The sequence below is a fragment of the Oreochromis niloticus genome, linkage group LG9 (assembly GCF_001858045.2).
Source record: "Oreochromis niloticus isolate F11D_XX linkage group LG9, O_niloticus_UMD_NMBU, whole genome shotgun sequence".
Taxonomy (NCBI): Eukaryota; Metazoa; Chordata; class Actinopteri; order Cichliformes; family Cichlidae; genus Oreochromis; species Oreochromis niloticus.
The window spans coordinates 14,698,329-14,715,454 of record NC_031974.2 but is presented as its reverse complement, the minus strand read 5'-3'; the positions used below and the strand labels follow the sequence as shown (position 1 = coordinate 14,715,454).

At 40.9% G+C, this 17,126-nt stretch overlaps 1 protein-coding gene across 1 annotated transcript; it reads right to left on the bottom strand.

Annotated features, from left to right (window-relative positions):
- Positions 1–3: 3 nt before the first annotated feature.
- On the bottom strand, positions 4–14,149 carry si:ch73-173p19.1 (uncharacterized). Its single transcript, XM_003439139.5, has 17 exons — positions 13,980–14,149; positions 11,793–11,899; positions 11,533–11,672; positions 11,179–11,336; positions 9,894–10,052; positions 7,850–8,279; positions 6,490–6,588; positions 5,909–5,999; positions 4,272–4,495; positions 3,946–4,188; positions 3,726–3,824; positions 3,412–3,605; positions 3,145–3,319; positions 2,880–3,036; positions 2,639–2,792; positions 1,903–2,014; positions 4–1,813 (listed from the first exon to the last, which is right to left on the bottom strand). The coding sequence occupies exons 1-17, from the start codon at positions 13,998–14,000 to the stop codon at positions 1,638–1,640; spliced, it is 2,739 nt and encodes a 912-aa protein (XP_003439187.2). The 5' UTR covers positions 14,001–14,149; the 3' UTR covers positions 4–1,637.
- Positions 14,150–17,126: the final 2,977 nt, after the last annotated feature.

Here is a 17,126-nt window from a genome sequence, read left to right as displayed (position 1 = left end):
CAATTTCATTTGAGAAGGCTTTATTGTTAATTGTAACGAATACAGTGTTTGTATCCAAAAAAATGAAAAGCTTTTAAGGAAAATAAACTACTTTACATATCTGTAAACAGGAAAAAAGCTTTGAAGGGATTAAAGTTGCTTTGGGTCCTGGGTGAGCCCCATGGCTGCATAGATATGTTATATTACAGCCATTACACTGCAATGAGGCTCACTGATGTAGCAGAAAATGGCTAAACTTTCCCCCCCAAAAAACCATTGGCATAATTTATAATTAGAGGGCTACTTTTAAAAGACAACTGAGGTTGGTGCATCACCAGGATGCAGCTAAAATAACTAGCTTCAGGTGACAAGAGCTAACATCCATTCAGACTGAGCCAAGTTATAAAAACCATGACTTCTTCAGTCTGGATTTTACCTTTTAAATGTTTTTGTTTTGTTTGGTGTTTTTTAACTTAAAAAGCTGCGTTCATGTCAAATTTAGCCATCCAGTTTTTAGGATCATTCTAGTATTCAACACTGTATGGTGGCTCATTTTTATTAAACTCCTGTCATAACAGTATAGATATCTCCTAACAATACAAATACTACTTTCAAACAGTCAAGCTAAAAAAAAAAAAAAAACCTCAATTACTTCTACTGGTACATCCAGTATGACTTGAATACAGCTTCAAAATTAAAGAAAGTTAATTTCAATGCAGATAATCAGTGGAAGACATTTATCTGCCTTCATGTCCCTCTAAAACATTTGAACCGTATTTGGTTTAACTGGCTATTTGTTGTTTAGATTTCCATTTAATACCTTAGATAAAGTCTGTTAGTCGTCGCATGCTGTTGTACATTTCCCAGCATAAAGTATATTTCTGCCACTTGGCTCCAACCTGATGCCTGTACTACGAAGCTTCAGGGTTACAAAGGTGGTTCCTTCTTACTGGGGTGACATGATGCAGGCCTTACCTGACAGAGCTATAATACTGAAATGTTTAATAACTTACAGCCATTTTTTCCTCCTGGGTTAAGAGGGGCTAAACTTCAGTAATATAGTAGTGTTGCTTTGGCTGCAGTCGCTGTGTGGTTGTTTTTTTTCCTTCACATTCTTCTAGCATTACATTTTTACCATAATCATACAACATGTCACTCTGCTGCCAGGACACACAGCCACGTGAACGTGCTTATGTCGAGACAGACAAATCCTGGGTGGACTTCTCCAGTTAACAACCACCTTCTTGTGATCATTTAGCCTGACTGCCGGGGCAAAGTGAAGCCAGATAAGGAAAACATATCTGGGGTATGTTGAAGCTGCTTCGTAGTACAGGCCCCTGGAGAAACACAGGTTGCTCCAACCTGTAAAGCTGCGCATAAAGCTATAAAGTTTTTCAGGTGGCGTTTGGGGCTGCAGAGTATTAAATAGTGATTAATTCAGTATATGTAAACGTTAGAAAAAACGGAGCTGTTAAACAACACGTCTGTATAAGGTTTCAACTCAGCGTGCATGATTGACAGATTAGTGGCACTAGCTGCGGTTGAAACAGTGCAAGTAGGAGGAGTGTTTCATCAATTACGCTTTGCCCAGATGATCCTGGAAGCAGCATCTCAGAGGGGCTTAAAGAGGGGCTGGCGGCAGCCGAACCTCGTGATGCTCACTGGGCTTCAAACTCCTCGTCTGAGACGTCGTCAGGGGAAAGGGTGCGAGTGTTACTGGCCCGAATACTGTTGATGTTGGTGCAAGAGAGGAGGCTAGCAATTCCCATCAGACTCACCCCGGTCCCATCCAGGTTCACCTGAGCCAGGCGCATTTGTTTCAGGTACTTTAGACCTGAAAGGAAGAGAACAACATATACTCGGTCTGTTCATGTGAGCAAACAAAGCTATTAAATCAAAGACCACCTTAGAGTTGGACATTACCGTGATCTGTAATCCGCGTGCGGCTGAGATTAAGCTTAACAAGCTGACTGCAGCGGATCAGACCTTTCCTCACCACGTTGTCCCCCACCTGAGTGCTGGCTAACCCCAACACCTGGAAAAAACAATATACAGAAAAATAGCAAAATATTAAAACCTCTGCATGAAAGATCTTTTTTATCAACATAACATAAACATAAACTGGTCTTTAATAAATTGAAGCCCAGCTAGTATAAAATAAGCAGGTTATCTGGTCAGACAGCTGGGGTGTCAAAATTAACTGTGAAATGAGAATCACATCCATGATCGGACACACATACTTTACTAACATGGTTTAATTTAATCAAACATGTATGTACCATAGATCGATGTCACATTCAGTCATAGACAGTATAAAGACAGGTGTAGCTTCTGTGTTCAGAAATGCTTGTTTTTTTAATGCCCACCAGATGATCATAATTGTGGTTACAAAAGGAAACAAAACAGCTCTCTGACTTGACCTCAACAATCACCTACTTGGTAAGTTTATGAGATCAGACACTCATTTTAAGTCATACTAAATAAAATATTAAGTCTATTTTGTAAATCCATTCATCCATTCTCTTCTTATCTAATTCAGAGTCAGTCTATCCCAGTTGTCACAGGGCACAAGTCACCAATCTATCACAGGGCTACTATTTACACTTGCACTCGCACAAGGATAAAGCAACACCTGGATAGCACTTGTTGGGATAGTCACCTGAAGGTGTGGCAGACAGGTTATGAGGTCGGCCACTCCTCGGCTGGTGACTGCAGTCCGATCCAAACAGAGTTCCTGCAGCTCCTGCATGCATCGCAGGGAGGGAAGCCCTGCATCTGTCACCTGAGTGTTGCTAAGTGACAGCTTCTTCAATCTACACAAAGTAAACACAAAACTCATGTCAGCATTTTAATTGCAAGGAAACACCTGATATGATGACATCAGTGAGTGTGGGAAGGACCTGGTCAAGGTGGAGAGGTGGCTGACTCCCTGGTCTGTAATCTGTGTGTAGTCTGTCAGGTCCAGCTCTGAGAGCAGAGTCAGTCTGGAGAGGAATGACAGCCCGCTGTCTGTCACAGAGTGGCGTCCAGGGAGGGTGATGCGAGTCAACTTCAGACCTAGAAGTAAAGTAGACACCTCACAGATTCACCACAGACTTTGCTACTGCAGGCTCACTCCATGTCTACCCTCATTCTTTTAATTCTTTTGCTTTATGCTCTACAAACCTGAGATGATCTGAAGGGCATGACTGCCATCTGCTACAGGGATTCCCACCAAAGTGAGGGAAGTCAGGGCAGGGTGGGTAGCAAGGTGCTCCAGAGATGCCTCCGTCACACCTGTCCCATCCAGGTTGAGGGTCTGCAGGCTGGACATCGCTGCTAGAGCCGTCAAATCCTTAACCTGAAAGAAAAACGCACAGCAAGGTGAGTAAATATCACTGAAGATCAGAGTGGTGTCACCGGCTCTAGACCTTGCTAACAGAGATAAAGTACTTTAGTCTGTTTGATGCTGAGAAGTCGCAGCTGTGGCACAGAGGTGGGGAGCACAGCTAGTGTGGTTTCAGTCACTGCTGTCTGGTTTAGGCTTAGCTGAGAGAGGCAGGACGGCACTGACTGGAGGTACAGTACCATCCCAGCATCTGTCACTTTGGTCTGGTCCAGGGACAGGAAACACAAGTTCTTCAAACCTTAAAGGCATCAGCAGAAGGAAAATATGTATGTTGAATAAAACTACTTAAATAGGAACAGCTTATTCTGAGATCCAGTTTTGTAAATTTTGTCAACAGTGATGTTTGTGTGTGTCCAACCTGTGATATGCTGCAGGCAGGAGTCAGTCAGCTTACTACAGGAGGCCAGATTGAGGTACTGGAGTTTGACCAGGGTGGACAGGATACACAGGCCAGAGTCTGGGAATAAAAATATATAAATAAATACAAAGATAGGGACAAACTGAAGAGCAGACTTTGCAGAAATTTGACAACTAAATGGATAAAAAGCCTAAAAACTACCAGATATAAAATGTTTTACCAGTGATGAGAGGTGAGTTGACTAAACTCAGGTGCTTCAGGGCAGTGAAGGCCCGCAACTGCCGTAGGAGCTCATTGGTGGAGTACGGGTAGCTGTTTAAGACAAACTTCTGGATCGGGCAGCCGAAGAACAGCTCCAGGGTGCGTGGATGTAGCAGCCTCTCATGAGACATGTGGTTGAGCAGAAGCTCTGCTAGCTCTGGGGTCAGACCTGCTAGACTGCTGCTGTACTGCATGCTGGGAGCTGAGAGACACAGAGTCAAGAGTCACAACAGCGAGCAAACAAAGCCGTGAGGCACAGTTCTGGGAAGTCTCTGGGACTCTTACCAGTCATGAGGTGGACCGTTGCGCGGATAGCCAAGGCACATAGTGAGGGCACGCTGGGTGCTCTGAAGGGTCTTTTAGGGGGTGATGGCTGTCCTTGGGAGGCATGGCGGTCTTCTTGCTGTGCGGCTCGTTGAAGACGCTCAACAGCAGCCTGACCTGCAGCTGCGGGCGCCAGCGGCCCTCCCGCATTCTCAGGGTCTGCCGCTTCCTCTTCTGGGCCCTCTCTGAGACACACAAACACAAGTTATGTCCACGTGTTGTATTTTAATATACTGATAAAGCAGCCGGTATTGAGCATGAAGCGGCAGCAGCAAATTCCCAGCTGCAGCTTCCTGATATCAGTCACGTCTGACCGTCACAACCAGCTGTTTCATATACAAACATGTTTCTGTTATAGTTAGAATTTCTAACGTGTGGTTATTGTTTGAAAATGGACCCCATGCAGGCAGTGTGCTGACTGATCAGCATTTATTAGCAAACACTAGTGTTTTATGAGAAAAATGGACAACTTTATAAGAAAATCTAAAGGGCGTAAGTGTTTTGCTGTATTCGAACATCAGAAAGGAAATATCACTGATATTTTGTTTGTAAAATCTGAAATAACATGGGGCTTAGAAGCACGTGTAAATAACTGTTTTAGCCATTTAGCTCCATTAAATTTTATTCATTTAAGATAATCTCCAGAGCGCCCCCTGCTGTATTTCTGTGCAATGGAATAAACAGTAAGTGGAACGGCTCTGATGAGCTGAAATATCCACATTTACTTTTGTATAAGATGCATACAGTCAAAATGCTTTAGCTTAACTTAAATTGGCTTTAAAGACCAAAACTAACATTTGGATGGTTAGCTTATTACTGACTCATGCTGCACAGTGAGACATGCTGACTATAAGCATCCATTTTTCTTGCTGATTCTCACCAATTATTTTCTGTATCCACTTTTCTCTCTGTTAATGCTCTTTTCTTCCTGCTGTGCAGCTCATACAAACTTTATCTTTTTAAAATGTTGGCAGAAGCTTTAAAGCATCCTTCCCCATCTCCACAACAGTGAAGAATTTTTTTTCAGACTATACTCAGACACTTAGATTGAGCTGGAGCTCCAAGATCATATTCATATGCTATCTTTCTTTTGTTTTGTTAACAGGGTGTTATAATAAAACGGATCATTCTAGATGCAACACAAGTTGGAAAAGTGGTGAAGTGTGCATGCACTTTCAAACTAATTAAATGCATCTACTTGCAAAACACTTCAGGTTGCATGATTAATGTGTGTAAAGTGTGTTAGAACCACATTAATAAAAATAGTATTTTAAAAACAGTCATTTGAGAATGGAGTGTAAATTTCAAGATTAAGTTCATCTCACTCTGTCCGCCAAGTAAAAGTTTTTAAAGAGTTTTTTTTAACTGTATTGTTAACTGGTATTACTTCATATCACACTGGGTTCTAAAAGAAAGATGTCTTTGTAGCTTAAAAAGATTCTCAACACAGTACTTCAGCTTTTCTCTCAAAAAGCAAAACTTCAAAAAAAAACCTTTTTCTCTTAATGTGGCCCCTAAAACTATTTTGTATTACAAAGCAGTATGATCGTAGTCCTTGGTCCTATAATACATGAGTGCCATTCTATTTAAACACTCGCCTGAGTCGATTTCCTTGCCCTGGCCAGTGATGCCAGTGCTCAAATCCTCCTCGCATCCTGTTCTCCGGAAAGAAAGGCAGCCTGGGCATTCCTGTGAAAGTTACACAAACGAAAACTGTAATCCATCCAAAAATACTCTAATGTCACTGAGCTGAAGCTACAGATGTCGAGAAAAAAACTTCTCTGTGTCTGGTTCACATTCAGAATACAATACCACAACCACACACTGATTGGCTGACCCCACCTGTAAGTTCTTAGTAAACTCAGCAGTTCTGACTTGTGTGCTGTATGTTTGACAGAAAGGGGTATTAACCTACATATTTTCTAATACTAATCTCTCTTACAGCGTGACACACATTAGCAGGGCAATCTGTACCCTAGGCCACTATGTAGTGTAACAGTAAAAAACCAAGCTCAAAGGAAGAAGCCAGGGTCAGCTGTTTCTGACGTGTGTGAAAAAAGCCCACAGTGGATGAATAATGGAAACATATGGAAACAGTAATAGAGGAACAGGGGAAGGAGGGAGGCAAGAAAAATGTAGGTCAAAGGAGGGATGAAGTATCCACACTCTGGAGCAGTACCGTTCGGCATGTGAAGCGGTTCTTCCTCTCCTTCTTGGTCCATATCGACATCTACGGGAGCATCTTCAGCATCACCAGGAACCAATCTCTGGCCTTGACCTGTCGAACCCCCAGAATGTCATCCAGTGATTCCACAGCCATTTAAATAACATTTAACACGCTCAGTTGATCAAATAACTGAGCCCAAACAACCATGAAGAGGTGCGATGTTACAGATGTAAAGAATCCCATTGGCTGGTATACGATGTGTCACCTGATCAGGCCACCCAAGTGTATTAAATGTGACCTGTTATACTCTTTTTCATACTCCTTACTTTTATTTTTGGACTCTACTTGCATGATGACCTATCCTGGGCCTCGTGCAGCCCCCTCAGTTCACCAACTCTTAAGCAGTTTTAGCTCCTTTAAGGCTCTTTAAACCAACTGATTGGCTGCCCCTCCCAGCCAACAGCAGGTGGGTGGGACTTCTGTGTTCACAGTCAAAGCTGTGCATCTGAGGTAATACTAAGGATATACCGTCTCTCAGACATCATACAGGGCAACAGAGGCAGAAAAATCTGTCAAACAGAGTAGTTGTAACACTAGTCAGAGTGAGCAGGTGGGTTGGCTTAGAACACACATCATGGCCATATAAGGAAATCCCCTCTAGCTGACTCAGACCTGATCCAATAAAATAAAATAAATAAATAAATGAAAAGAGTACTTTTACCTCACAGGGATTACTTTTACATATACTGACTTCATTATTTTAAATGTTTAAGATGAGCACGTACCATCGGAACAGTATACATATGGCAGAAAATGGTAGATTTATTTTTTTAATGGTTGTCAAAGTACATTTGTCAATTACGTGTAATAAGTAAAGCTGTCCATGGGACAAGACAAATGCATGGTGGACAATCCCCTCGTTCGACCATTTTGATGGTCCCACCCAGCTGCTTCCACACATGGACTCCACTGGCTAAGAGCAGAACAATTACTTCACTCCTTTTTGAACGTCCACTACAAACTTTAGGGTCATTCTAACCACACACCGAGGTTGCAGAGGCGAACAAAGACTCCACCGATCGTGTAGCTGGATGAGAGACTCGCTGTAGAGGCAGCTGATTACACTGCTCCGTTATTTATCTGACAAACTAACCTTTGAAACACGATTTGCCAGGTAAAGCGTAAATGTTACTGCAAGTAATGGTTGTGACTGTAGTCCTGTAGGATTCTAACATCATCATGAAAAGTCCCAACATTTAGTAAACCGTTAAATAAAAAAGTTTGGAAAACAGCAAATCTCTACTTTTATTCCATTTAGTAAGGTTTTTTATTGCTTTTTATATAAGGTGTAAATAAAGTAAATCATACTTACCCCAGTCATGAGATCCACGCCGTAAAGGAGGAACTCCAGGAATCCCTGCATAATTCACTGCCTCTTCCCACAGCTGGTTAGGTAGTGGAGGAGGTATAACAGGGACCTGATCTCCCACCATGTCCTGGCCAGGAGGAGGCTGAGGAGGCGCAACACAAGGAGGCGGCTCAGCACTGTGACCTGCTGGACTTGTTTCCTGAGGCGTCTCTGGAGGAGTGGTCTGAATACACAGTGCAGCGTTAGGCGTAAGGCCGAGAGAGCGGAGGGAACAGGCAAGCTCTGCCTCCCCAAAGCGCTTCCGTGGGAAACCCTGAAGGAGAGAAAAGGAGGGTAGGGAGGGGTGACGTCCGGTGATGTGCTCCACAACGCTGCGCAGAGGGGCATCAGCTGGGAAGCGCTCACGCATGGACTCACCAGACGGCAGTCGAATCTGCAGCAAAACATAAATATACATGACAAGGTTATTACAGTCAACTTCCTTTCTAAAACTAGAAATGATACTGTGTCCTTAAAAACTGAATCAAAATCAAAAAATATATATAGAAAGAGGAAATAATTTTTAGTTTTTGCCAATATAATGTCACACTTTCAACACATTAACATAGAAGTATTGACTCATACAGCAGGTAAAATAAGTACTGAACACGTCACTAGTTTTCTAGGTAAATTTATTTATAAAGGCACTACTGACATGAAGTTCTTACCAGATATCGGTTACAACCCATCCGATCCACACATGCAAAGAAATTAAACCATAGATGTCCATAAATTAAGTTATGCGTAATAGGGAAATGACAGAGGAAAAACACATGACGAAAGGGACGTGCAAAAATCATTAAAGTCAAGACGCCACCATAAATCCATCAGTAATTACAAAGCAATCCTGAAACTCAGTGCAAATTAATATCAGCTGGTTCAGTTCCAACTGATGGCTTATAAAAAGGTGTCTCATCACCAACGTGTCACACAAGAAACATCTCATGATGGGTGAATGAGATCTCTCAAGAACTTAGCAAACCATACTGATGGCATTAGTTGCTGCAGAATTTCTAAACTACTAAAGGTTCCAGTGAGCACCGTTGGAACCATAATCTGGAAGTAGAATGTACATCATTTCACCATAAACCACTCCTGACCATGTGCGCCACGCAAGATTTCAGACAGACAACAGAAAAGAGATATCAGAAGTGTCGTGTATGAGCCAAGGACCACTTGTGGTGAGCTACAGAAAGACCTGGAAGAAGCAGGTACAATTGTTTCAAAGAAAACAATAAGTAATGTACTCAACCACCATGGCCTGTATGCAGACTCACCAAGCAAGACTCCACTGCTGAAGAAAAAGCATGCTGCTGAACAACATTTGAACAAGCCAAGACAACATTCAGACAAGGTGGGTTCATCATGGTGTGGGGTTTTTTTCAGTATACGCATGGGGGGCTTCATATAATTGAAGGACATATGAATGGAAAAATGTGCTGAGACATTCTTGATAAAACTCTGCTGTCATCTACCGGGATGATGAAAATGAAACAAGAGTGGACAGCAAGTCAAAGATCCTAAACACAGCCAATGAAACTCTCGGTTGGTTTGAGGGAAAGAAAATAAAGCTGCTAGAATGATCCAGCCAATCACCTGACCTAAATCCAGTTGAAAATATATGAAAAGAACTAAAGTTCAGAGTTCATAGAAGAGGCCCACAGAACCCTCAGGATTTGACGACAAGAACGAGCCAAAATCAAACCTCAGCAATGCATCCAACTAGTTTCTCCATACAGGAGGTGTCTTGAAGCTGTCATCACCAACAAAGGCCTTTGTTCAGTAAGGTTGATAAATACTTGATTTGTTTGCATGTGTGGATTGGATGGGTTCTTACCCACGCCTGGTGACAATTTCATATCAGTAGCATCTTTAGAAACTGGTGACGTGTTCAATATTCATTTTACCTGCTGTTTGTTTACTGAGCCTGGTTTTGTCTATATGACTGAGACTAAACTGAAAACAAAAATTCTGAATCTATCATGATTAAGGTTCTTCACAGGCTCACCATGAGGATGCAGTTGTTGTCCACATTTGTCTGAATCTTCCCTCCAAGCTTCTGCCCTTCACTGCTGGGAGGAGACGTGTCTGCAGCAGCATTGGTCTGTTTCTTATCCTGCAGGCTCCTCCGATCCTCAGCGATCCGCTTCAGCACCAACTCGCGCTCCTGCGAATGCAGAAGAACACAAAATGTTCTAAGAACAATAAAACAGTAGGTCTATACTCAAATATAAATTTTCAAATATATTATTCATGTTTAAAAAAAAAACAACAACAAAAAACTCAGCTTGAGCACGTGACACCTCTTTTACTCCCCACAGTGATTTTAAATGTGCACCCAGAGAAAAATGTATGGACGCTCCTGTTCCAGCACCAGCAGCACCCAGACAAATTTTCTGGACCGCGTGTAAAGTCAGATGCAATGGGCCTCATTCACTAATATGTGAAAAGCTCCAAAAAATAAGTGCACTGGAAAATTTACCATTTTATGAAATGTGCCCACAGGCCAGTTTTGTTCTTACCACCACGTGTACCGTCAGTTTATGAGACTCATTCTTAATCCACAGGCTTGTATTACTATCTGCTTATTCACATACCTCCATACTCCCTTTTTTCTTTATCTGGAAACACATTAACCTCAAGATGTAAAGAAGGAAGTAGTGATCTTCAAAATACAGAGGCGGCACATCTAAAGCAAAAGCAGGGGAATTTCCAGCTGAAGAAACTGAAACAACAGTGTTTGAGAAAAGCACCTTTCCAAAGTGTTTCCTCAGGAGTGATGGAAAAAAACAGACGTGCTGCAGTAGGTTAGTAAGGTGACAAAGGCTGTTTCCAATAAGACAACAAATATGGCTCAAGTAAAAAACAGAAAAAAACAGAAAAGAGGAAAACAGCAGGAAAAATATCTGAACATAGACTGGATGAAAAAAAGGAGGCATATGTGGACAATAAAAGGCCCAGATGATCGATTACCGATGTTTAATCGTACACTCGTTTCTACGGCGGCAGAGCGACAATGTGTCAGGTTACACAAATTGAGATATGCACAACTTGCCAAAGTGACACCAACACGGAGGCGCGTCTCAGCAGATGTGACGTCAAATTTGTCACACGCCGCTATGCGATAGGGTAAGCAGTGAGCATAAAAGTGAAATGAGAGCTACAGGGATTGAGCTAATTATTATGGACAGCCTGATAAATCTGCCGAAAACGTGACTTTCTTCCTTGTGTGATAATAACACAACTGCCAGTCAGATAGATTAAGCACCAGAAGTCTTTTCAGCAGTGCTCACCTGTTTCTTCTGCCTTCTCTCTGCTCTGACTTCCTGAGCGACGCGTTGTCTCTCTTTCTCCTCAAAGTCACTTTTGTCTGGTTTGATCCGTGACTCGACTGGTGGCGGTGGGTCCTGGGAGCATGATTGTGGTGACCTTAGCACCAATGAAGGACCCGCTGTTAAAGACAGAAAAAGAAAATCTGATGAGATAATGCTGCACACTAAACTATCCAGATCCTTAAGTTATACTCAAATGGATGATTACAATCATCAATTTTAGGATATTATAATAAAAGAAAACTTTACTCGATGGATTAAGAACAGTAACAACAGTAAGAAACAGTTTTTATATAGCTTGGAGTGGGGTATTACCTCTGCTGTCAGTGGGAGATGTGCGAGACTCTGAAGTGTGTGCTGCCTCTTTGGGTGGGTTGAATGCAGAAAAAGCTGTCTCAGCTGGCTGTGAAGACTGCCGGACCAACGTGTGTCGCAGGTATTGACCCTGTACAAGCCTTTCAACATGCAAGAGGGAGACACAGAAGTAAGTGGCTGAAAAAAGTGGTCTATTACACAGAAAGATAATAGCTAGCTAGCTCCACAGATTTAAAAAAAAAAGAGGGCTGATTACTCACCACTCAGCTGCTTCAGCCACAGAAAAATGCCCCGCCTGCATAGCCGCTTGTATCTGTTCTTCTGTGAATCCCATCTCGCTAAGGACGAGGAATAATTCCCCGATAGTCTGCAAGACAGGATCAAACAAATGCTGACAAAGCTGCTTTGTTGGCTGTTTTCCCTCCTTATCGGTCACTGCTCAAACAATGGCTAATAAGATACTGTTTATCTGACTCATAATGTCGTCGTGTGTGAAAGAACATGTAAAAAGTGATTTAATATGGTCTCTCTCATTTTATTAGTGTTTTATTGGTATATAATGTGCATGCTATTAGCCATACACAAATATAGCCATATATTGAACCAGCTGATATCAGGTATGGAAAAAAACATGGAGTTTAGCCATTTACTGTATCTGGGTAAGTGTTCAGAGGAGCTAAAAATTAAGCTCTTATGTTCTATTTGGCAGAAACTGAGAGAACAATAAAGCTAGTTCATGCATTAATTACTACTAGGTTCAACTTTTGTAATTCATTATTATAGGTTAGCTCTAAAAGCTCCCTGAAAAGCCTTCAGTTGATCCAAAATGCTGACGCGAGAGTACTAACAGGGACTAGAAAGAGGGATCACACTTCTCTTCATGGGCACCCTGTTAAACCTAGAAGTGAACTGAAAATCCTTCTCCCCACATACAAGGTTTTGAATAATCAGGCTCCATCTTATCTTAAAGACCTCATAGTATCTCACTGTCCTAACCGAAAGGTTCATTCTCAGACTGCTGGTTTACTTGTGGTTCCTGGAGTTTCTAAAAGTCAAATGGGAGGCCGAGCCTTCAGTTTTCAGGCCCCTCTTCTGTGGAGCCAGCTCCTAGTTTTGATTCAGGAGACAGACACCCTCTCTACTTTTAAGATTAGGCTTACGACTTCCCTTTTTGATAAAGGTTAGTGTGTGGGCTAGATCAGCTGACCTTGAATCAACCCTTAGTTATGCTGTAATAGGCTCTAGCTGCTTGGGGATTCCCATGATGCACTGTGCATTTCTTCTTCACTCATCTTTTTTTACTCCCTGTATTTTTTACACACCACTACTGCATTTAATCATTAGTAATTACTAAACTCTACTCTCTCCTATAGTGTGTCTTTTGTCCTGTTTCTTATTCCCCTCACCCCCAACTGGTCATGGCAGAAAGCTGCCCCTCCCTGAGCCTAGTTTCAACAGTTTTTTCCTATTAAATAGGAATTTTCCTTACCACTATTGCCAAGTGCTTACTCACAGATGGTCATCTGATTGTTGGGATTTTGTGTCGGCCCAAAAACCCATGAATGAGCGTTAAATTTATTGTATCACTGTAGAATAAAAGGTCTGACTGAGAGCAAGGAGGTAAAGTCCAGTGCAACATGAAAAGAAGAACTGATGACACTGCAGAAGACATCAAGAGAACTTCCTGCGTATATGAATACATGTGTGCCTTAAGGTTTGGCTTTGCCCTTTGGTGTGCTTTGGACACAAAATGTTTGAGAAAAAAACAGCTACAGTAGATTTGCAGATGAAATATTACCCATTTACTCCATAACAATATCAGCTATGCAAACTAGTAATTACCTGTTATATTGGCATTCCCATAATGCTAAGAAGTGATCACATTTTATTCCCTAATGCAGCCCTTATAAACTGTTTCCACACTAAAATAGACCTACTCTTCTCATTCGTCTTTGATAGCATAATAAAACCGTAAAAACTTTACCATATGTCCCAAATGGTTAATAAGGGCCCTAGAAGTGGGTGTTATAGTGTTATTAAATTGTGGTCGGTAAACCTAACACGTACAAACATTATACATCAGTACCATTGTCTGTGTTGCAGTGTGGACTGCAACTCACCGGGATAATTTCCATAATTATTTATTATCTGTTTCACCTTTAAACCCTCCAATTCTGAGTTAAACATTAGTTCGCAAAGTTTACAGTAGAAAATTTTATCCCCTGTCCGGGTGAAAGACACCGACTCAAAATCGAGACTGCAAATTTAAACTTAAAACAGCAGCTAGCAAGCTTAGCCCACAGCTAATGCTAAGTATGTTGGTATTTGGAGGTTTGTCAACAACACCGTTAGCATGAGCTAGCCGTTAGCTGAACGGGCTAGCAGGCTGGTATTTTGCTGCTACACAGGGTCATGTGTCGGAAGCAAGTAGATAATTTGGAGCTTACCGGAGGGTTAGAGGAACTCATGGCGTTGTTTCAAGGTTCCCGTGCAGAAATCAAAGTGAAAGTGATGTTCATTTGCAACTTTATTGACTTCCTCGGGTGTGTTTGGAGAGCCTCTGGTATGCTAGCTGCAACGACCTCCCCCACTCACAGCAAGAGCCTATCAGCACAGAGGATAGTGGAGGTTTTCCCCTGCGTGTCCACAATAAACTGATCAATGAAGTACAGAGACTAAACCCAATCAGCCTTATCAATAACCCTCATCAGCTATGGCCACACGTGTGCAGCTTCTATAGTCTCTGAACATTTATGTAGTTTGGCAATAATAACAGCATGACAGATAGGTCGCGCTTACTTTATGACTCGTTATCTAAAATAATATAATAAAAAAGAAAGTAAAATTTATTAGGTACACTTTATGAATCAGCTGCATCTATTAGAGCAGATAATTCTACCCTTTAAAAATCTTAGAGATATTGTTTTCATCTACTGTTTATCTACTGATAGAATAAAAATGCTTATTTTTCATTACATTGCTATTAACGTCTATGATATGTTATATGCTATTGATGGTATTCGATAATGTAGTCTAGCACAATACCCTGAGTATACAGGCCTAGTAACATTAGTTAATATACATTTATAATAAATTGAGATTGTAGGTGTACCTAAGATCAAGTATATATCATTTTACAGGTGTACCAGAAAATCTTTGCTATGTCATACCACAATACCTCTATTTATTTTGTTTAGATTTTTATCAATGGTGCTCCTTATTATATACAACCCCAATTCCAATAAGGTTGAGATGTTGTGTAAAACATAAATAAAAACAGAATACAGTGATTTGCAAATCCTTTTCAACCTATATCCTTTTCAACCTTTTTAACCTATAATGCATTAGCCCCATTAGCTGTGGGCTAATGCACTACAAATACAAGATATCCAATGTTCAAACTGATAAACTTTATTCTTGTTTTGCAAATCTTCACTCATTTTGATTTTGATGCCTACAATAAGTTCCAAAAAAGCTGGTACAGGGGCATGTTTATCACTGTGTTATATCACCTTTCCTTTTAACAACACTCAATATGTGTTTGGGAATTTAGGACACTGATTATTGAAGCTGTGTAGGTGGAATTCTTTCCCAATCTTGCTTGATGTACAACTTCATTTGCTCCACAGTTCGGGATCTCAGTTGTGGTATTTTGTGCTTGATTATGTTCCACACATTTTCAATGGGAGACAGGTCTGGACTGCGGGCAGGCCATTCTAGTACCTGCACTCTTTTACCATGAAGTCACGCTGTTGTAACACATGCAGAATGTGGCTTAAGCAGGGACGTACCTGAAAAAGATGCCGCTTGGATGGCAGCATATGTTGCTCCAAAACCTGTATGTACCTTTTAGCATTAATGGTCCCTTCAGAGTTGTGCAAGTTACCCATGTCATGGGCACTAACACACCCCCATACCATCACAGATTCTGGCTTTTGAACTTTGCACTGATAACAATCCGGATGATCCTTGTCCTCCTTGCCCAAGACAAGACGTCCATGATTTCTAAAAACAATTTGAAATGTGTCAGACCTCAGTCCATCTGAGATGAGCTTGGGCCCAATAAAAACTACATTTGTTTTTTTTTTTTTAAACCCTTATTTAATTATTTTGTCATATTGTGTTAGTGAGCTATTCCACTTTATTTAAGCCGTGTTATAATGTTACAAGTTTTGCTTGCTGTGAGACAATAATTTCCCAAATTTTGGAACAATTAAACTATATTTTATCTCTTTCTGTCTCAATGATGTGGTATTATAATGCTTAAACATAAGAGGTGTAACTTCAGAGTGCATTAGCAGTAAGCTGTCAGCAGGGGTCACACTTACTCTATGTGATGTGGCCATAGACTTTATACAGTGACTTTTGGATGTCATGCATTATTAATGGATAAATACAAAATTTCATGGGCATAAACGACTTAATAATCCTAAATAAGCCTGATTATCTAATTATCTGATCAACTGAGAAGATACAAACCATAAAATAAAATAACACCATGCTCTTGTATCATTGTAATTTCTTCTGATTATAAAGCACGCTAAAAAAAAAAAGTAGGATTAAATTAATCATATTAGTCTACACTTAAAATTAATATAAAGATTCTTTCTTTAATGCTTTTGCAGGACTGCTGTGGACAAGTCATTACAGAAACAGTGAGTGACACAGGAACAGATAAAAATGTGATTAAGCGAGATAAGATATTCATAAAGTTGCAGCAGATCATAATGCGACAGGTAGGGTTCATAGCTCATACAGCCTTCATAATATACTCTTTCTTACTTACTACTTTATTCACATGCATATGAAGACATTTAGATTATTATACAAGCCTTAGATAGTGGGTAAAGTTAGACATATATTTAAAGTAGACCTGCATGTGCACATGTATGTGAATATTTCAATAACACTGCAGCAATTACACCGTCATCAAACAATATGACTAATAATTAGGATATACTGGTGTTCTGTTTCACCTCTTGTCATGTCATTGGCCTTTAACTGTCCTTCAACTGTCTCACTGTCTGCACAGGTTTCCTGCATCACAGCATTTATGTGTACGTGCTCGATTTCATGGTGTGACCTATTCAAACTGCTGTGATATAAAGCAGCTAAGGCACTTATTTTGTAATTGTTCAATTACAAGCTTGGAAGTGATCAGCAAGGGCATGTAAATCCAAAAATAGAAGCAGGCAGAGACATAAAAATGATAATGAAAAAAAAAGTAATTGTCAGGCACACAGAGCAAGCACTGGAACATATGACTAAAACACTGCATACAAGGGCATACAAGTGGCTCAGTATTGATAGTATACTAAGCGACTAATTTAGGGAAAGGAGGGCCCGGTGTGCAGTCAGGTGATGGCAGGGAACAGCAAGGTGGGCTGAGGTAGCCCCTGAGGTTCTGCTGGTCTACAAAGGAAAGACAAGGCAGTCCACTTCTGCTGCCAGGCATAAGTAATGTGAAATATGAATAACACTGCAGTGTTGTTCAGATGTATTTCTTTATAGAAATATGTGATATAAGAGATTTGCTAAAGGTAACTCACCTTGACATAAAATTGCATATTTGCACCAAGAAACTGATGTCTGAA